We start from the raw sequence: 21,819 nt of genomic DNA on the forward strand, positions 1-21,819 counted from the left end.
TCAGAATAAAAGCCTTTTGATACTTTTTCAAGTTCAGCTTTTTTCAGCTTTGCTGGGAAAATCCTTTCAGCACTGAAGCGTTTTCATTTAGAAAATGCTATTTCTATTTATTATTATTGTTAGTATTAAGCTGCTATATTTTTTCTGTTCTGTTCTCCACACTTCGGATTGTCTGCTGTCATTTAACTGAGAAAATTTCAATAAGTAAACTTTTAAACTTTTAACTTTTAAAGTCCTCCTCCGCTCACAAATAAATGCAGTGGATATGTATTCTATGAAGACATTTGTGCAGAATTTGGACGTTTTTCTCCGAGTACACTTTATTAAAGCCTGATGTGTAAGTATGCAGGTGTGTACCTGCAGCACACTGAGTGATAATGGGCATCGTGGTGAAAGTGTAAAGTCATTTTGAGCAGGTAAACTTTGAAAATGACACAATGTTGATGTGATTTAAGAAATGTAATTTTCTGTGAAAAAAAGTATACCGTTTATTATTCTCTCTATTATTCTATATGACAGAAGGAAACACAAATACACACACACCAACAAACCTAATATGTGTAACCATGAGTTTATTCTTTGCATTTTACTCTTTGCTAATGTCTGTTGCATATTATTCATCTTAAAATAATAAAGCAATGCATTTGTTGCTTGTAGTTAGTGTTTTCCTATTCAGATTACAGCCAACTATATATTTACCCTCTTATTTACATAATCCAGCTAAATATAAAACTATTATTGCAGAACAGCCGATGAATACAGTGGAGCATTCAGCAGGTAAAGACACTATAAATTAAAATTGGACTTAATCAAATTGTCTGCTGGATAAGCTTTTAGAGATGTCATATACAGTGTTTTCACTTTTTTCAGAACACAAGACTTTGATCAGTAAAAGTATTATTAGCATAGTATAAGTATTATAAAAGTATATTAAGAGGTGGTTCTGATGTTTTGATTCCTGTCATTTGGTTCAAATAGTTTGTGTACAAAAATTATGGACCTGATGTTTTTTGTGAACTCACCTTATTTTCAACAACTGGATTTGATCATATTTAAAAATACAAAAATTGAAATCACAAACTGGAAGCAAATACAAGTTTTAATTTCCTCATAAAACTATGACATTTCTATGCACAGCGAACATTTGGAAGGATTCACTCCATTATTTTGTCTTAGCAGTTTTAGAAATCTGGGATTTTTTAAAGCACTAATACAAAACAAGGGAGTGCATCTTAAAAACACAGAAATTCAAATGTGACAGGCATTTATTTTGGCAAACTTATTTAATATTAAACTTTTTCAGAAGCTATGGAAAAATATATTCTCTACTCATTCAATTTATGATTTTAAAAGGAAAAACAAATATGACTGTACTGAAAATCACAAGTTATAATCAAAAGTAAAATATTACAACAAATTATTAAAATTCATGGCTTGAACATATATACATATAACAATAAATAACACTGAAATTAGAGAAGCAGCTTTGTCCATAAACTCCACAAAATTAGAAATATCTGCAGCTGATTAATGGGATGAAGAATGAAACTTATGATACATTTGAGGGATTAGTGGTTGTTAAGAGAAAGTTCACCCAACTTAGAAAAAGAAAACTTTATTTGCCCTTCAGTGGCAGCGAATTGGCTTGGTTCAAATGATCATTTTTTAAAATTAAAATATGAGTATTTCTTATTTAAAACAATCATCTCTTATCGTCTCACAGAAAATGTTTACTTGAGTCGATTTTCAGCTTTGCATGTAGCATTTACTGCACTTTACTGAGAACACATGATGAAACTCTCAACTGTGATCTTGTTAATTTGCACCTTTTATGCTAAACAAAAACTAAAACACTAAAAAAAACTAAACAAACAAAAGCTCTCAACGTGGTTATTTTTCTAAACTTGCTAATCATGTCAGCAGTCAAGTGAATAACTGACAGAATCAGCCGAGTCAAAAATTAATTTCAGTGTCCTGATTGAATTTGGAAGGATATTGAGGAGACCACAACAAAACTTTATTTATTAACATTTTTTAAAATTAAATCTATTAATCACTTTGTGTATAAAATGTACAATTAATTCTCATAGGTCATCTGTTTAAATGTCTCATTTAATAGCTTAAAGTCCAAAGATGTTCCCTTTACTAACCTGCCAAAAAACAAACCTCAAATCCTCATCCTTCTGAACCTATAAACAACAGATATTTAATATTTTTTCTCAGAATGACTTTTACTAGCAATTAATTGATTATGAAAACAGTTACCAGTTAATTAATCAACGAATCGACGGAGCTTTACACATTAACAACCCAAAAGTAAAAACGTATTTCTCTGTGACAAACTTTCCCCTAAATGACTAATAAAAAGCAAACATTTCTTGCTTATCAATATGTACACAACCAAAACAGGGTTGGGGAATAATTTAATGAGAGAAATCAATTTTGAAAAACCTTTTTTAAAAGTTTCAGTGGATGGTGTGGTAGACACCACACGAAATAACTAAGACTATTTCTTTATTGTCAGGTGGGTGAACTGACGCTTTCAACATAGAGAAAACAACCAGATGAGGATAAAGCTGTGTCTCAGAACTTCAGCAAGTAGTGAACATGGATTGAATCTCTGAAACTCAGAGAAAATGACTTCCTTTAAGCCTTGTACAACCTGCTACCTGTGCAACAGTGTTTTTTTCTACTTGGCCCATAAACTTCACTTCAGAGAAAATTCACATTACATACATTAATGTTGTACGTAATTTATGATGCCCCATCAACAGCATTACAGTTGTTTCTTTTGGAATTGAGGTCTAGGGAGAAAATTATTTTTTACTTTTTCAAGGGGAATTACAAGTGGCCACTGAGTCAAACTGGGAACAATTGAGCTGAGCTGAGCTGAGCATGAACTGCACAGCCAGCAAGTCCCACTGATGGATAAGAACATATAAGTTCCCAGAATGAACTGCCATAAACAGTTCTAACTGACTGGACGAACATGTTGTCAGCAGTAATGAGCTCCCTTTGTTTCAAAGACTGCCAGTGAAATAAAACCTCACAAACCTTTGTTTAGAATAAATTAATTGCCACAGAGTGAACAGAAAGACTCCTGAGATTTTGTGGCCACTTTGCTGGAGGTGATGCAGCCTGGTGACAGCTGCAGGGACACCTGATGAAAGGAAAACCTGACAAGCAGACCTGAATCATCATCATCTTTGAGTCATTTGCTTTCTGAGAATGAAGTGTATCTGAGATCTTTGACAAATGAAATGCCAGTGCTCAACAGTGATTCATTACCTTCTAAAAGAGAAATATACACAGTTACATAAACAAAAACAAAAAATCTTAAATTGCTAGAGATCAGCTTGAAATTATGGCACAAGTACAGCACATCCAGAACATCTGAGAACTGCTGATACTTCGCTGTTAATTGCAATGAGAAAAACTCACAAATTAATTTCTCAATCATCTGACCTTGGCCTTTGCAGGAGATCCTTTTTTCCATTCTGAAGTCATGTGTGCAGTAGTCTCCAGTTCTCTGAGGACTGGGGGGAGGGGGAGGGGGGGGTAAAAAACTGGAAGGTTTTAAGGCATCAGTGGACAGGGCCACAGAAAGTCTGACAAGCTTTAAAAAGCCTTGGCAGGAAGTCAAACATTCACAGCTGATCTGCACGTCCCCTGTCCTGGACTTTGTCCTCTTACACATCGCTCCACCTCAAAGTCAGTAGGCTGACCCGTCGCAGATAATGTTCTGGCCTCGGCCGGGAAAAAGCTCTATTTGCCAGTACCGAGGGTCCGCGTACACTGTAAAGGGCAGAGGGAACAATTACCAGCTGAATGTGTAGCACTGCATCTTAAAGACTATGAGACAGTTTAAGTAGTAGCTGTATTAATCAAAATCAATCAGTAGTTACTTTCAATATTGGATCCTAAACTGTATAAAAATTCAGTCTAGTTGTAATAATCCACATACATAAAAATGTGCTTATATGACAATAACAAAGTCATTAAAAAATTGGAACAATCTATAAATTTACATTTATTAGTAGATTAATAAATCTATTAATCCAATGCACCTAAAATATTAATACATTTATATCCACTATAAAAATAACTTCTACTTTAAGTCTATTGTAATTTATAATATGTGTGTGTGTGTGTATATATATATTTTTTTAATTTCCCCCTAATAATAGTTTAAGGACATATGATCACGATGAAAGTCCTTAAAGATTTTTGTTTTTTACAGTTTAGAGTCTTTTGGTCTCCTGTTCACATGTTCAGTGTGTTTGTGGATGAAAAACCAAAGCAGCAGCTGTTACCCATGTCTCCAGGCGTCAGCCACAGGTTGAAGGAGCTGCAGTGTTTCTGACAGCGTTGAACAGGTAGAACCCGAACTGTTGGCAACCCCTCGCCCACCACCAGCCAGCCCAGCACCTCAACACCCTAAAACAAATACAAAAAAAGTTACAACACAGGATGAGGGCTCAGTTTAACTTGCTTTAGTAGACTGGTTATTACCGCTGTGAATTCTATTATATTATGATTAATTTATTACAATTTGGTTGTGAATATTGTAGTTCTGCTCCTAATATAGTCACAGTAACACTATACTTCAGTCCTACTAAGTCCTCCGGTCTCTCATTGTGGAAACCTCTAGACTCAGCCAAACTCACCTTGCTCTGTGAATTTGTGCTGTGGGTGACCAGGCAGCGCTGCAGGATGGTCCCAGCACTGTCAAGCAGGGGGCAAAGCTCAGCCTTAGGGAAGAGCCACCGCAGCACCTTTTCCCTGGTGCCAGAGCTGAACCTCCTATAGAAACACACACCACTAATAAATATTCACAATCAATCAATACCATTGTGTTTGCGGGACACATGTACTGAGGGTTTTGAGATGGACTGAAACAGTAATGATGCTTTTAAGGAGATGTACTGAAGCCAAACATTATGTACATTACCCCACATCAAACAGCGTTCTGTTCTGAAGAGACTTTATTCTGAGTATGTTTCTGTACCAGAGCAGAGTGAAGTTGGCAGGTCCCTGAGGGAGCCCTAGGTTGCCGTTATGCAGACCACCATCCTCCTCCAGCAGAATGGACATGGAGCCTGAATGGGCCAAATAGAGCTCCTCAAGCTGCTGCCGCTGGACAACGAGGGACCCTCCACCCTGCAAATCAAACAGAGATTGGGGCATAAATCACATATTTCTGCTCAATGTTTGATTTCAAACAAATATTTGCCATTAAGATACAATAGGATGTGATGGTGACTGTGGCAGATTTTTAGCAACTTAGAAAGTGTTTTTTTTTATAAGAAATGGAACAAACTGCAGCTATTCAGAAGGAAGGAAACTCTGAGGTTAAGAAAAGTATATGTCAGTATTGTAATGTATCAAATGCAATGTTCACTGACAAAAAACCCAATTTACATTAGATAAGTTGATGATGGAACATTTGGCCGTATTTAATTGTTTATTTCTGGATCTGTCAGAGATAGATGTAGTAACACCGAGATTCTAAATTCATCTTAAATTTACACCTCTGACTGTATGACTGAACAAATATTATTATACTACATACAATACACTCATGTATTGTACTATTTACAACTATTCATCAAACTGACAGAAAAAAAACGAATTTGTCAGAAACGAAGCTGATATCTTTTAAACTGATAGCCTTTATATAATCTTATTCCACAGTTCAATTATCCAGGAGAGTCTTGTGTTTCTATGCTGACAAACCTTGAGATGATCACAGAGAAAAACAGTGGAAAAAAGCAACTGATCCTACTTCAAAACTTTGATAAGTACAAACCAAAGGAAAATGGTGTTTGCACCAATTGATGTGATACAGTGAGATCTGTATCACATAGCCATGTTGACCTCTGACCTTCAGCAAGACGAGCTGTGGCCCCCGTCTCAAAGTCACGCTCCCTCTGAGGCTTTCGGGGACTTCCAGCACCGAAGTGATCTCTGCACAACCCGAACAGTTCACTAGATTCTGCCTGAGAGAGCCGGCACTCCACCACTCATGGAAGCCTGCACCAATCACACACAATTTATTTTACTTTATTCATTTTACCACTATAAAAAACAGACACATACAAAAATCCAGCTTTTACCTGTACTGGCAGGTGAACAAACCTGGTATTCCTGCCTATCTTGTTTGATAACCTTAAGCAGACTACAGTCTACAGGCCTACTAGCAGCTCTGTTAGGTAGAATGGTAAATACAAACAAGCTGATATGAAGCTAGATGCTAACAATGAGCTAACTGATAATAAACCAATAACCAACTAACATTTTGACCTACAGGAAAGTTATTACACACCACACAGACCGTTTGTGATTTCATTATATTTCAAAATTAATTTATTTTAAGAATTTAGACAATAATATCTGACAACCCTCCATGACCATACACTTTTTCAACCCTTAGATACCCCAGTGGTTTCTAATTAGTATCCAATCGCTGTAAATAAAGGTCTGCACAAAATACAGCACTTTTAAAACAAAGCTTGGCTATTGAACATTTCAGACCTTGCAGGTTGTACTTCTTGGCAATAGGCAGTGACAGCAGGCGGACGTGACTCAGTGGGGACGACCAGTTGTAAGAACCCAGGTTGACAAGACCCAACTGGGGGCCACTCTGAGGGTATGTGAAGGCCAGCACCACTGCAAGCAGGAAGCCCACTGCCAACACAAACTGCAAAGACAACAGCCATCAACACTGTGAGCTGTGTCCATTCTCACAGCACACAATTATGAACAAGAAAATGAACTGAACTCTTGTATTTAGATTTAGATATTAGTTCTCAACACTTAGGCATATTAATATTGGAACAGCTGTGTTACTGTCATTGCTCCAGTTTTTTTACGCTAAGCTTCAGTGGATGAGTAGTGATATAAAGAGAGAAAAAGTCCTGCTATTCAGTGCTTTACGTGATAAAGGGAGTGTAATATTTGCGTTGGCAGGCCAAACCTTGATGGCGGCTCTCAGGATGGGGAACTGGGGGGGCTCTCTTCTGGGCTCATTGGTCTCCAAGACCTGTTTAATAAATCTCTCGATCTCCCTCTCCGACATCCCATAGCGGTAGCCCGACTGCCGAAGAATGTCGATGCTCTCGGACAGTTTGTCGTAAATACACGGCTCACTCGTTGTCGTACCCATGACAACAATAGCGACGGCGGCTTCTCTGTCACACACGTCGATTGTCAGCTGCAGTGTGCTCCAGGTGCATGATGTCAACTGTAAGATGTTACCCAATATGTTAACTGCTGTTTCGTGACGTCATAGCCACCCAATATAAACTTCCATGTTCACAGGTTTTGATGTCAGAGGGTCGTTTAAAACCACTAAATATTGCAGTATATGGTGGCATTTTCACAAGTTTGAAAGACTCTTTTAACCATTACGATAAAATGATATTCCGTTCACTGCACAATAATAAAAACAACTTTTCTTTTTATGGATAGTTTGACACCCAAATGTAACGTAATTTGTGTTCACACATAGGAGAAGCAATCTGTCTTTTTAACTTCACACTATTAACTAAGGTGACTATTAGTTTAAACAAATGACTGAAGGCTAAACCACGATAACATAGCGATATATAATTTAGCGAAGGCAAAAACAGTGCACTGACAGTTAGCTTGGCTCTTTTAGCCTTAGTTAAAACATTACGTTTACGCCCAGAAACAACACCAAAACATCACCTTAAAATTACTTCCAGTACCAGAGTCCACGGTCCCTCATTTCTCAATCTTATATAACATTTTTAAATTTAAAGTCTAGTTACTAGGAATGGCTGCCATTGACAGTCTACTTCTGCTTCCTTTTCCTTCTTCTTCGTTGGTGTTTTACGACTGATGGATTCTTGTTATTGCACTGCTGCCACCTTCTGGACCAGTCCGTTATAGTTAAAAACCCTTTTAGCACGGTCATGTTCTTGGGATCATTAAACATTTTCTTAACCACTCCCTTGTCCCACAACTTTTAAGACACAGTTATTTCCGCTAATCTAGCTCCTTTATCATCTATTTCCTTTCTGCCCCATGCACGACTTCATGTTTGCACTCCTGTCAATTTACCCTATTTGTATGCTGCCTCCTACTCCCTCTCCCAGTCTACATTGGAAACACTGTTGTGCAGTTAGTGAATGCATGCTTTCTTGCTCCTTTTCCTGCTTACACTACTGTTGCCAAGGTTTTAAATTTATGTCAAAGGCTTTTTTTTCTACAGTTTTTATTGGCATATTATTTGTTCCACCTTTTTAAACTTTGCCTATAGTCCTACAGTATGTGCTGGGACCCAATAAAGTGTAGCACTCCTTTCACTCTGCTCACTGCCAACAGGATCTCATAGACTTGCTGGCTCTGTGATGTACCAGGTCCAGTGTGCTGAATTCCTGCACATCAGCACTTTATGAGATTGGGGACCTTTCTACTAAACTTACATTCCTGTAGGATACCAGTCTTATAGCCTACATTTAGGCAGTTCAAGGTTCTATAAGAAGGCTAAAGTTGAGACCTTTGAGTAGAATATCTTGTCCTGCAGCAAATGTTACAGGATCATTTGACCCATCAGTGAATAATTTATTGCTCCTGGTACTTCTCTTAAATATGGCAAAAGATCTGTAATGTTTTATTAAATTACTAAAAGGACAAGTGGGGGAAATTGAAGCTTTTAAATTACAGAGTACATCAGGTGAAATGAATGCACACATCAACATTTGGGTTTATTTAGTACTGTTTGTATTGTGACTGTTTTCTATTTCTGTTATTTTGTTTATTGGTTTTAATTACTTTCTTATTAGATTTTGTCACTCAGCTGTATTCTGTTAAAAAACATAGACTGCAAAAGAGCTCGAAATACATTTTGAACGTATGCAGAGAAATTGGTATCATGTTTATGTTTACTGGTGTGTAAAAAGTTTTTTGTCTTGTCTAATGGTACAAGCATAGGACTGCTTAAAAACTGTAAGGGTATGTTACACAGAGACTCTATGGAAAGTGTGGGCTTCAGTGTTTATTGTAACAAGAAGGTTATCTCTCTGTGTTGCATATGATCGCTCTATGCATCCTTTTTGTTAGAGCTAGTTGATGGCAATAATGCAACAGTTGATTGTGCTAACCATTTTCCCACATGTCTGTCTGTACGCAGTCAGAGGAGATGGGCCTTGGCGCCACCTCCAACAGAACCAAAACAATAACCAAAACAATACATGTCGACCAATGGGAGCGCAGAATGCACGAAGAAAGTCCCTCCCCGGCTTCCGTTTGTTGCGCAACCAATAGCTTATCCCAATTCCCTTAAGTTGCTCGATTCTTGGTCACTTCGGGAATTTTTCTGCTCCTTCATGTTGAAAATTATGTACGGAAGGCTATTTCCGGGCCAACAGACCCGCTTTATTGGAAACCTGTTGGTGATTGGACCCTGTAGCTGATCATACTGACGTGACATCGCAGCACACAGCGCAGTTTTATAGCGAAATAAACAAATACTGTACTACTGTAGATAATAACACAGATTAAATGTGATAAAATAAAATGTAATAAAAATAATTAAGTGAAACAAAAAAAAACTAAAATAATTTTTTTTATTTTACTTCTGTCTAGATCAAGCATCCGGTTAAAGTCGTGTATCTGTAAGAAATACCCATGAACAACTTTATTTATGCACTAGAAAAAAACGGTTCTCTTATTTCGTGCTATAAATAACATAATTGAGACGAGGGAAGTTTGATGTATTTTAGTTATTTCAGTTTTTTCTCATCATTTCCATTAGTCCGAACATTCCTCTGTATTGATTATAACTACAGCTGCAATATATTCAAATCCTTTACATTTGACTTCATGCACATCAATAATCATAATCTGAATTCATTATTTGTAAATAATTAATTTCAAAACTGAATAATAACAAATGTACATGCAAATAATACGTTTATTGAACTAAAAAACACATTAGTTTTGTTACTGTAAGCTTAGTAAAATACAGAATGCGGGTTTTAATAAAGAAGCAAATGTTTATATTCAAGCTTGCCGACTGGAAAGAAAAGCACGCTCATTAGACGATAGGAACTGTGCGTCCTAATTATTATTTGGACAGTGTGGTTTTGTACAAAAACACACTCAATTGCAACCAGAATCACCACACAAACTCTACAGTCTGTCCGACAGCTGATCCAGCTGAGCCGGTGTCATCAGAAATAAACGTCGCTGCACATGACGGTGCACGATCCACAATTAAGCTGATAACAAAATAATTCCACATAAACGTTTCCTTTGACACCTGTTTAGCCAAAGTTCACGAGCAAAAACGTTAAACGCAGCTATGTGATGTCACCGATGACGCCATCGGTACGCTTATACTTACGCTTATTAATTTATCTAACATTTCAATACACAGTGGGACTACGGGAAAAACAAAAGTAGAACAAATACAGAGAAAACTATTGTTGGCTTAGTAACTTAGTTACTATAGTTTCAAACTGCCTTACTGCCAAAAACCAAGTTGATTAAATCTTGCTTTATTTTCTTATTGTATTTATTTGTAAAAATGTAATTCTAATGGCTCTTTTCTAACCGCCATTTTATTTTTTAATAATAACACTGGTAGTTGGTTTTAAATAATAAAAAAAGGGGAAAAAAACTGCGATTAATGAACTAAAATACAAATAAATGAATTGATATACACAAATGTACCAAATCAAATAAAAAAGTAAAAAAAACTTACAGTAATATTTCATTTTGTTATTCATCTGATTTCAAGATAGGGAAATTTAATATACAACTAAATATGTTGTGCCAATAGTGTTGATTATATATTCTATATATAAAAAAACAACAAACAAATATGCATAGATAAATAAAGAATACTAGTAATAGAATATTAAAAGCTGAGTTATGCAAATCAGGCCATGTGGGCAGCTATAGATTGTATACTACAAATGCCTGTATAATATACAGTAATAAAATAATTTTTATTTATAAAATGCTGTGAAAATTAAAATAAAAGCAGCTTGAAGTAATATTAATATTAGTAGTTAAATAGTTGTAGCAGTATAATAGTGACATAGTAATATTAAAAGTACTGTAAATACAATCAAGTAATAATCATTTCATTTGGACATTGGAGTTCCCAAGATGGAAAAAGTGATCTACGAGGCAAACTAAAAAAATGTTTTTATATTGCACACTGCAAGATGTTAAAATATTTGAGTAGAAATACATTGTTTATATTTTATTTTGAAAGTCTTGCCGGATGTGTTCGTAGGTGACGGTGTGACCTGGATGTGACTGACAGGCGGCAACCTTTCTCACGCCAAACTTGTTTTACTTGTGCACGTTTTTCTAAAATTAGTTATTTGAGGTTTGTTCTTTCTGCACAGAAACTAGTCCGTTAAACTAGTTCGCCCCGGTTACCACCGGTGTTTAGTCTGTGGTCAGCGTGTTTTTGCTGTTATAGGAGCTCAGCGGGTCTCCAGCTGAAACCAGTCCGCTGTCAAGATGCTTTCATCGGGCAGGACCGTCTCCTCTCGGCTGCTCAGGCCGGCTTCGTGGCTCCCTCTCTGGCAGGGCTCTGAAGGGAGAACCGCCAGCACCGTGCAGAAAGGTAACCGCAGTTCTGAGCAAATTAGTCTCTGTATTAAACCCTCGGAGCAGCTAGCAAACAGCTAATCCCAATGTGACGCAGTTTAGTATGGAGACAGGAAACTTCATAACACCTCAAACTGGGTGATGAAATCTGAAGTAATCGCATGTAAAAGCAGCACAATGGTACCAAATTAATGCTGTTAGGAGATTTAAAAACAGAAAATCCCGAACAACTACCCTAGTGGACTGTCGGAAAATGAATCCTCATCAGTTACATAATAGTGTTTCATAATAATAAATAATAAAATAAATAAGAATTTGTGAATAAGTTCACTTTTGTATTTTTCTTGTTTCTTGCTATACGTTAGCTTGTCTTATTCTTTTTTGTTTTAATATTAGATGGAGAATATAAAACTATAAACTATAATATCTATTCGTCTATATAGTACTGTGAAGAAGTCTACGCAACTAAATTGAATCATATAAAAGTGCTTTTTATTTATTAGTTAACTTCTGAAAGTTCTGTACTCTGTTTATTATTTCTGTGTATGACTCATTTTATGTCCAGTTGTTGTCATTCCACGAAATGAATTTGGGACTTGATCAGATGCTTTGGTGAGGATATTATATCATAAGAACATAATCGGGTGTAAAGCTTGAAACTGGATGAATAAATAAATATATTTCAAAACACCTTCGTTGCACTATGTAGAATGTTCAGATTTTATTGAAACTCTTGTAGAGAGTGGTGATGTAGAACTAATAGGATGGAAAAACAATACAGTGTACAATGATCTGATTCAGAGTAAAACCAGCTGACTGACTGACTGTTATTGTTTTGTGCTGCAGAGTTAATAAAGAAATGGGAACTAGAGAAGGATGAGCTTCGTCCACTCTACATGGACTTCCAGGCCACTACACCCATGGTAACTAATTACTAACCAGGTCATAGCTCTTGCCAGCTTGTCAAGTCAAGTCAAGTGGCTCTTATTGTGATTTCTACTATACACAGTGGTACACAGTAGAAACGAGATAACGTTCCTCCAGAACCATGGTGTTAGACTAAACAGCAAATAGAGCTACAAAACAACACAAGCTATGTAAAGTGCAACCTAGTGCAAACATTGCAGACGAAAAACAGTACAGACAGACAGTGTAGACAGACAACGCAAGATAACACAGGACAGGACACAAAACCTTAGACAACGCCGACCAGTAAACCTATTGTATACTTCGATTATACAGTACAGTACAGTCAAATGTGCTAAAAGTGCAAAAAGCAGCATGTAAACAGTATAGTGTAGTTAAATGTGCAGCATGTATAAAGTGCAATGCAGTCGAATGTGCAAAAAACATAAATAAATTGAATTAAATAAATATGGTGGAATGAATTGACATGAGTGATGAGTGTGTGTTAATTTCAGGTTGTACGAGTGTGTACCATTGTATGGCTCTAACTGCATTTACAGCACTGCGTGTGTGTGTGTCTGTGTGTGTGCTCAGGACCCTCGAGTGCTGGACGCAATGTTGCCCTACCAGGTGAATTACTATGGTAACCCTCACTCCAGGACGCATGCTTACGGCTGGGAGAGTGAGACTGCAATGGAGACTGCCAGAAAGGTACAGACACACTGAGGTTGCACAGAAAGTGGTAGAAAGTGTAAAAAGAAAAACTTAATGTCCTCTGAAAGTCTTCCCAAAGTCATGAAGGGGCAATAAGAAAAGCTATGTTTTATTATCTGACATAACTAGACCACAGTTATCTAAACTTACAATTGGCTATGTGCCATTGGCGAGAAAAAATAAGACACTGAAGGTAAGACATGGGAGATAAAGAGCGAGAGAATCCGTTTTTAGTATGGCTATGAAGAGTTTAAAGAGGCTACAAACATGCAGGTGGAAAAAAAAAAAAATTGTCTCCCAAATTAAATGTGAATCCTTACTGGCACCATACTAGCCTGTCCACTGATCTGATGGTGACCCATTGGTTTAATCTGTGCAATATACTCAGAGCATGTTAGAAGAAGAAAACCTGGGAACAGGTGAAAGTAAAAATAGAAATATTTTCTGAAAACTGGAGTCTGTGTGATACTTTTAGCTCTATATATTAACATTAATACTGAAGAGTTTATTTCGGGTGAATTAATTTAAAATGACATGACATTGCTTTAATTTCTGAATTGTCCTATGCCAAGACTCACTAATGAACAAACAAAATGTACATGTACAGGTCTGTTGATATTAATATCTGATTTTTTGTCCTTGGACTGCTGCCAGTCATAGATTAGCTTGCTATAAATTTATTTAAACCCACACACTGTTGCATTGTGCAACACTTTATAAGCACATCTTTTTTTTATTAACCCAGATTTCAATGGTTTGCTCACGTAAGAAAAGCTACTCCATATTTGGATGGGCTTGCTGGTCCAACATCATTCAAATCTGACAGGTTTTCTTTTTTAAATAACCTGAGAATAAACCTGCTCCTGAGTAGGCTGTGGATCTGTTTCTGGGTCAACAACCTCATTATGATTTTGGAAGAACCAACAGACCTGGGATCATGTTAAATTGTCAACAAAATTAATGTGGCTAACCGGTTAATCCACGTATGAAGAATAGGGTCCAGAGTTTGAGAGAGAGAGAGATTGACAGTGTGTTTTTCACTCCCTCTTTCTCTGAGCAGCAGGTGGCTGATCTGATTGGAGCTGACCCCAGAGAGATCATCTTCACCAGTGGAGCCACTGAGTCAAACAACATCGCTATCAAGGTCACATTCTGCTCCTCCGATTCAACATCGGCTTTTAGCGCCATCTCCTCATTTTGGTTTGGTTTTTAGTGAGAACAGATTGGCAACAGTTAGAACAGGGAGAGTGTTTTGAGAACAGAACAAGTTCACAAACCAGATTTTCATCCAAGAACAGAAGAACTGAGTAAAAACAAAATTTATATTAAAAATATTAAAAACAGAATGGATTATAGAATAATTTAACACTGAATTAGAACCCACTTTTTATATCCTCAGTAGTGACCCTCCTCCTCTCTCTCCTGTAGGGTTTAGCCAGGTTCTACCAGACCAAGAAACGTCACATAATCACCACACAGACAGAACATAAATGTGTCCTTGACTCCTGTCGAGTTCTGGAAGCTGAAGGATTTAGCATCACATACCTGCCAGTCCAGAAGAATGGACTACTGGACCTGGAGGTACTCACACAGAACCTACAAAACATATAGAGCATGTGTAGAAAATGCAAAAACAATGGAAAACAGGCATGAGTATTCCCATGTGTTTAATACGGGTATGTTTGTTTGTGTGTTTAGCTGCTAGAGGCCTCCATTCGTCCTGACACGTCTCTGGTGTCGGTGATGACTGTCAACAACGAGATTGGGGTCAAGCAGCCCATCAAAGACATCGGTAATCATGGCAACAAAGCACTTAAATCTCTTAAAAAAAAATCCTTTCTACTCTTTCTCGCACTTGCATCTCGTAAAATGTGAACACTTTTCTGATAGGACTTTGCTTTGATGTTTTCTCTTAGACTTAGATTTTTGCTGCCTTGTATCTCACTTGTAAGTCGCTTTGGATAAAAGCATCTGCTAAATGACTAAATGTAAATGCAACACAAACATGTTTGTTTTTCCCAACCATCCGACCCTGTAGAGCCTTCACCAGGTTTTTGAGCTTTATTTTTCACAAGGAGACACTTCTCATCCAAGCTATTGATTTATTAAGCTTTTCTCCTCCTAACCACAGGTAAGATTTGTCGTTCAAAAGGAGTCTTCTTCCACACTGACGCTGCTCAGGCTGTTGGAAAGATTCCCATCAACGTCACTGACTGGAAAATCGACCTGATGTCCATCAGCGGTCACAAGATCTATGGACCAAAAGGTTAGCCCTAGCATTTGATGGTATACCATTAACCAATATGAAAACACAACCAAATGTAGAATCAACAACTGGAAGAACTTAGGGAACAGGTGACCCTATTTCCGCTTCATGTTGTTGTTGTTGAAACGGTAGCAATGGATTGCAGTATTGTTTTTCTCTGTCAACAAATAAAAGTATTGTATTTTTATAGTTACGAGCATAAACATTTATAAGGCAGGACATTTAGCCAATCTGCTGTATTTCAACAACACGTCAGAATATTTTCATGTAATATGCTTGATAAATGTAATTATGCCTAATTTAATGACTCACTGTAAAGACTACAACCACATTTATCGCTTCTATTTCTCCTGTACACAAATTGCATCTCAGACAAAGATGTTTAAGATTTAAAGATTCTGCAATTGTTTCTATGTAATCACTTACAATGGAAGTTAAACAGCCTGTTCTCATCTGCTTCCCGTTAAAAAATGCGGAAGTGTGAAAAAGGTCTATTGAACTGTGGGGGGTTGAGTTTTGATAGTTGTGGTTCTGAATAGGTCATCTCGAATGGCTTGTAAGTTAGGTTGCCTTTAAGTGTATTTGTATGTGTGTGTGCACAGGTGTGGGTGCCTTGTATGTGCGTCGCAGGCCCCGGGTGCGTTTAGAGCCACTGCAGAATGGGGGTGGGCAGGAGAGGGGGCTACGCTCTGGCACCGTCCCCACCCCATTGACTGTTGGACTGGGAGCTGCTTGCAGCATTGCCCAGCAGGAGATGGAGGTAAAACAAACACACGCAAACATACTAAAACCCAACAAATACATCCAAATATTCTGGGACTTAAAGTTTGTCTAAGTGCTTGAATGTGCATTTGCAGTACGATCATCAGAGAGTGTCCATGCTGGCTAATCGTCTGATCGAGAAGATCTTGTCTGAGATTCCTGATGTAACCATGAATGGTGATCCGGAACAACGCTACGCTGGTAATGACACACACACATAAAGAACGAAGTACAGTAATGAAGACAAATTTGTTTGTCCTACTACAGTCCTTGAGGTAAATAGATATATATTGTGTGTGTGTTTCAGGCTGTATTAACCTGTCTTTTGCCTACGTGGAGGGAGAAAGTCTGCTGATGGCACTAAAGGATGTCGCTCTGTCATCTGGCAGGTCAGACACACGAGACTGGAGATTTCCATATCCCTATTATCAATTTTATGGTGATATCTAGTAGCACTGGAGCAGTGTTTTACTTTTAAATCATGTTTTCTGATTCATATTCTTCCTCCAGTTCCATTTTATTTATGAATCATAGCACTGGATAAAGAAATGTTCAAGTTGACGAAGAAAATGCATTTAAACATTATTTATACTTGGGGTACAGTTGTGCTCCTGTAGAATACACACAGTATGTTTTGGTGAGAAACCCTAAATGTAAACTACAGTAACTTAAATTGGCCAGAAATTATAAAAGGCCTTTAAAGATGAATACAATTGTGTGTGTGGTTGTTTGCAGTGCTTGTACATCAGCATCTCTGGAGCCGTCATATGTCCTCAGAGCAATTGGAGCAGATGAAGACCTAGCTCACTCTTCCATCAGGTATAACAATCATCATCCTCACCATAATGCACATCATAATTATCATAGCAGTTACGATCATTTTGATTAACATCTTGATCATAAATATGATACCAGTGTCATTTTAGGTTTATTTACATAGCCCAATATTTTAAATTTGCTATGAGGGGACATCCTCTGTCATTAGACTTTTTAATGACAACAGGAGAACTTTTTGAACAGGGAAAAAACAGGAAGGAACTTCCAAAAGAGCTACAAAGGAAAAAAACCTTTTTCCAGGATGGGCAGACATGCAGAAGTTATTGTGCATAAAGAAAAGGCTACGTACTAGTAATTGGAATAATAACCCTGTTCATAGTTTTGACTTAAGAAATATGCAGATACTTTACTCATCCCAACGGGAAATTTATATATTAGTTCCCTCTAAGTTCTGGGAGTCCTAAACCTTTACGAAAGTTTAATATGTGTTAAAGTTAAACGCATAATTCAGGTGCACTTTGAGAGCAGTATTAAGAGGCTAGGGCTATTAAAAAACTGTGTGGTCTAGTAAACAAGTTTGTGCCCTAGTCATATTTGAAACAGTATATATGCTTACAATTATTTCTAGTGGTATTAGTGTCCCTAAAGAAAAAAAATGTTACCTGAAGCCTGATTTTCTTCCCGATGAAGAGAGCAAATATACCAGACATTTGGAATGTCTTCATTTTAAGTTCTGCCATTGAGTTAACATTACTTAGAGAAGGCTAATCGTGCAATTTTTACCAGAAACAACAAAGATTGGCATCAGCTAAAATGGGAATCTGCTAACATTAGTTTAACAGGTGTCAGAACTGTGCTCAGAACTCACTTGCAGGCTGTAGCTAAGGTCCATAAAGCCAACATTATTAAAGGTCTTTGGAGCAGTCAGGATAATTACTGGGAAACTGAAAAACTAAATTTGGTCGAGGGTTTGACTTCTGTCACAAACCTGTTTTCTTGTATGTTAGGTTTGGTATTGGTAGGTTCACCACAGAAGAAGAGGTGGACTACACAGCAGAAAAATGTATCACGCAGGTTCGCAGACTCAGAGAGATGAGGTGCGTTTAACTTTATTTTATCTTTGGTCTTATTTTTCCATCAATAATAATAACATAACACTGAACAAGCTGAGATCTGTGAATATTGTTCTGTCAATAAACTGAAACATGAGCAGTAAGACAATCAGTTGGAAACAACAGTCCAGGTTTGACAAAATGATTTGGAAGTGAAAAAGAAGGGAATCACCCAAAGTTTACAGGCCCACTTCCTGAGTCAACTTTTAGTTGCTTTTTTTCTTGTACCATTGTGTGCAATGTTCTCCTCTGTAGTGAAATGGTATTATCAACCAGGAAGAGGAGGCCTACTGTTAGTTTTTTTCCTGCATTCCAGGACATTGTATTTGTGTGGATTGTGCACACTGTAAGCACACTGACTGCAAAGGCACTAGGCAAGTGAACATGATACTTGTTTCATGCACCATAGTTGTGTAATATTTATTTTGGTTACATGTAAGTGGTTACACATTGTTTTTAGAGTCCTAAAATTTTGAGATTTTCCTTGTGTGTCTGAGGGCAAGTCTCTCTATCCAAACGATTTTCATACCAGAAAAAGTTCCACTGCCATAACAGCAAAGCCAGAGCAAAGACCAGGGGGCCTGTTCACGGGGTATTGGACAGACAACACTGTAGGAACACTTTGGCACATGGATAGATCCCTTTGTAATATTAATTGCTATATTTGGTATAGTTTTAGAAAATTAGGTTTATAGTTATTAAAGGAAATATTTGCATGCCCTATATGGGGCCCCCTAGTGAATGTGGTTCTGAAAGCCACTGACGCTCAAAAGATCCACTGTTACCAACATTTTAGGTGTCTCATTTTCAGTTTTACCACCTGATGAAGTTCTTAGGATTATCTGGATGAGGTGATGGGTTGTTTCCCATCAATCTGTCCAATCTGTCTGATTGTCTGACGGCTCATGTTAGTGTTTTTTTTTTAAGCAATGCTACCTTAAATTATAGACAAAAACCATTTCTCTCTCTGCCTATCAGTCCTCTTTGGGAGATGGTTCAGGAAGGCATCGATCTGAAGAGCATAAAGTGGACACAGCACTAGACTTTCTTCCCAGATGCCGGTGGTGGTGGTGATGGTTCCCAGGAAATTCTGGGAACGGACCAGCTTTGTCTTCCTATACACAAACACGCACAAATGTCCTGTTTGACTTGAAGTCTGTTTTTAGCAGTAGCACTGTGTCTCTGTAGATTCTTTCCATCTCCTGCTCTGTCAGGAGATGTTGACAGACACCTGACAATCTCTGCTTATTGTAGTGATTTTGTTTTACAACAGTCAGCTTCTGTTACCCAGCATATTATTTCTATTTTCTGACTGAAAAGTTGCCGGAGGCTGTGGCCCCTGGGTCCTGTATCACAAAGTCGGCTCATCTAAGTCTAACTTTCTTTGGCTTACCTGGCTTTAATTAGTCGGACACTAATCATTCTGATGATAGATTAAAAAAGGTTGTTTTCAAATTTTTTCAATGTTTTCTAATTACAAAACTATACACACAGTTATGTGAAAAGAGAAGATCTTAATTAAAGTTAATCCTACATAACATCCTGTCATGTTTCTGATGTTATGTACTTGACATGAAATGAAATGGTGACACCTGTGGGGAAATTATTCTAACCTACACAACCTACATAATAACCTACATAACCTACACAAAACGTTCAGTTTATAAATCACATTTATTGAGCCATTTGCAGTGTGTCATTGTTATGCAGCCATTAGTCTGAACACAGGTGCGTCTCTTTCATTCAGTGTTAAAAAGAAAAGTCCTTCTACTCTATAAAGGAGTCTTGCTTGTTGCTTGTTCACAAGACTGTTTCAATAATGATGATACGTTTGAGCAGATTGTGCTATAGTAATTGTTCTATTGACCATTTTCTGATCCTCTGAAGTTAACCCGTGCTTTTATTACCCAAATTGCAACTGCAAATTTCTTACGACAAATCTGACATCAAAATATCTAAATAATCTCTATATTGCAACTCATCCATGAATTTGTAAAAAGAAATGTTGCTTGAATTTATCTGCAGTTTATGGTTGACTATTTCTGAATGGGCACACTGCTCCCATCTGTGTGAAAGCAATGCTTCCAAATTCATGCACTACAGTTACTATGGTGATCAGCCTTGGTTTAAAGTGAGTCTGTTTTGTGAAACCAGAAAACTTGAGTTAAACCTAAAGATAACTGTCTAAACTACTTGTCTCACTTTGTGATACAGGCTCTTATTAAGCCATAGGGCTAGTGACAAGAAAAACAAACTACTGACCTGGGAAAGTAATAGGTGGCACCTGAAGGCAGCAGATCTAAATTCAAGTGAAGATTTTTTTGAACCAGTAACAATTCTTTAAATCAAAGGCTTTAGCACTTGATTATTCACTGTCTCCTACTGTTTACAGGTAATACACTGGTTTCACTCTCTCATCATTCAGTCTAGCAAATGTATCTTCCCACAACAGTGTTAAACTGCAGTTCTGAGTAAACATTTTTAATTATTCAATTTCTGGAAATCTGTACATGAATGCAACCCTGATTTGACCTTAGCTGCTGATTTGTTATATGGCACCTCCTGTTTAGGCTCCATCATCCTGAGGTTCACACTTCTGTCACACACATGCGCCTAAGGTTGTTAATAGGAATATTAAACTTATACAAAGTATCTGAACACAAATGAACTGAAAAGATGATAAAAGTGAGTTTCTTTGTCAAATTCTGGGAATTGTGTTCTTGAGCTGAGCTTTTTAACTATATTTATTATTCACCAGCATCTGCTCACCTTCTGCTGTTACTCTTGTTACACACATCATTATCCAATAAATTACTGCTTTACTGTTATGCAATAAGCTTTTATTTTATCATTTGTTTTTATTTAAGGTTTATTTATATGCTCATAATTGCATTTTAATGACAAATGTTTAATACTAGATTCAAAATTCAAACAACGTTAGTGATCCCATGAGGAAATTTTGTTTCCTTGTTACAGCTGCTCTCTGTGTGAATGTATAAAAGAAAGGGGGGGGGGGGACTTCCTCTAAGTACAAACTGCCGATTAATAAATAAGAAAAAACCCAGCAAGAAGAGTAAATGTAAATGAAACAAAAACAATTCTATTGTTCAAAATGGACAATACTAACATTCCATTTTGACCATTTAGTCCCCGTCCTTTTTACTGGAGGGGGCTGAGTTGGGACAGTTCAATGGCCACTGGGAGAAAGGATCTCCAGTGTTCTGTGAAGCACTTGACTGTGATCCGTCTCTGGCTGAAAGTGCTCCTCTGTGCAGCCAGCACGCAGTGGAGTGGGTGGGAGGGATTGTCCAGGACTGAGAGGAGTTTGGCCAACATTCTCCTCTCCTCGCCACTACACACAGAGGGTCCAGCTTCTCCCCCAGAACAGAACCAGCCCTCCTTTTTAGTTTGTCCAGTATGTCACCTTCATATTGCTGCACCATCAAACCACAGCATAGAAGATGGAGCTGGTAACCACAGAAGATGTTGAAGGACCTATAGAATGTGTGGCCCTTATCCAGTTTGCAATACAATACTAAATAGGTTAATGTGATTTGAAAAATCTTTACCCAATTTCCTCCTCCTCAATCTTTATTTCACTTTCACACATTTCATTTGGTACAAATGTACAAGTGGTTCAGTGACCTAGGTCAGAAAAATGTGCTTGTGTAAGAAGCCTGTCTCTGC

At 37.4% G+C, this 21,819-nt stretch overlaps 2 protein-coding genes across 3 annotated transcripts; one reads left to right on the plus strand and one right to left on the minus strand.

Annotated features, from left to right (window-relative positions):
* Window positions 1–1,081: 1,081 nt before the first annotated feature.
* On the minus strand, window positions 1,082–7,868 carry c5h6orf89 (chromosome 5 C6orf89 homolog). Of its 2 annotated transcripts, none has more exons than XM_067504554.1 (8): window positions 7,711–7,868; window positions 6,977–7,243; window positions 6,535–6,700; window positions 5,885–6,033; window positions 5,009–5,160; window positions 4,668–4,803; window positions 4,314–4,437; window positions 1,082–3,795 (listed from the first exon to the last, which is right to left on the minus strand). In XM_067504554.1, exons 2-8 carry the CDS (start codon window positions 7,163–7,165, stop codon window positions 3,713–3,715), a joined length of 999 nt encoding a protein of 332 aa, XP_067360655.1. In that variant the 5' UTR covers window positions 7,166–7,243; window positions 7,711–7,868; the 3' UTR covers window positions 1,082–3,712. The 2 variants fall into 2 exon arrangements, with proteins under 2 accessions (XP_067360655.1, XP_067360654.1); XM_067504553.1 differs by having other exon boundaries at window positions 4,952–5,160.
* Window positions 7,869–11,263: 3,395 nt separating this feature from the next.
* Window positions 11,264–20,960, plus strand: nfs1 (NFS1 cysteine desulfurase). The gene is made up of 13 exons (XM_067504565.1): window positions 11,264–11,611; window positions 12,442–12,518; window positions 13,096–13,212; window positions 14,276–14,359; window positions 14,644–14,796; window positions 14,914–15,007; window positions 15,347–15,481; window positions 16,084–16,241; window positions 16,339–16,444; window positions 16,551–16,632; window positions 16,979–17,062; window positions 18,028–18,117; window positions 19,111–20,960. Exons 1-13 carry the CDS (start codon window positions 11,506–11,508, stop codon window positions 19,172–19,174), a joined length of 1,350 nt encoding a protein of 449 aa, XP_067360666.1. The 5' UTR covers window positions 11,264–11,505; the 3' UTR covers window positions 19,175–20,960.
* Window positions 20,961–21,819: the final 859 nt, after the last annotated feature.

This window comes from Channa argus, chromosome 5 (genome assembly GCF_033026475.1).
Source record: "Channa argus isolate prfri chromosome 5, Channa argus male v1.0, whole genome shotgun sequence".
Lineage (NCBI taxonomy): Eukaryota > Metazoa > Chordata > Actinopteri > Anabantiformes > Channidae > Channa > Channa argus.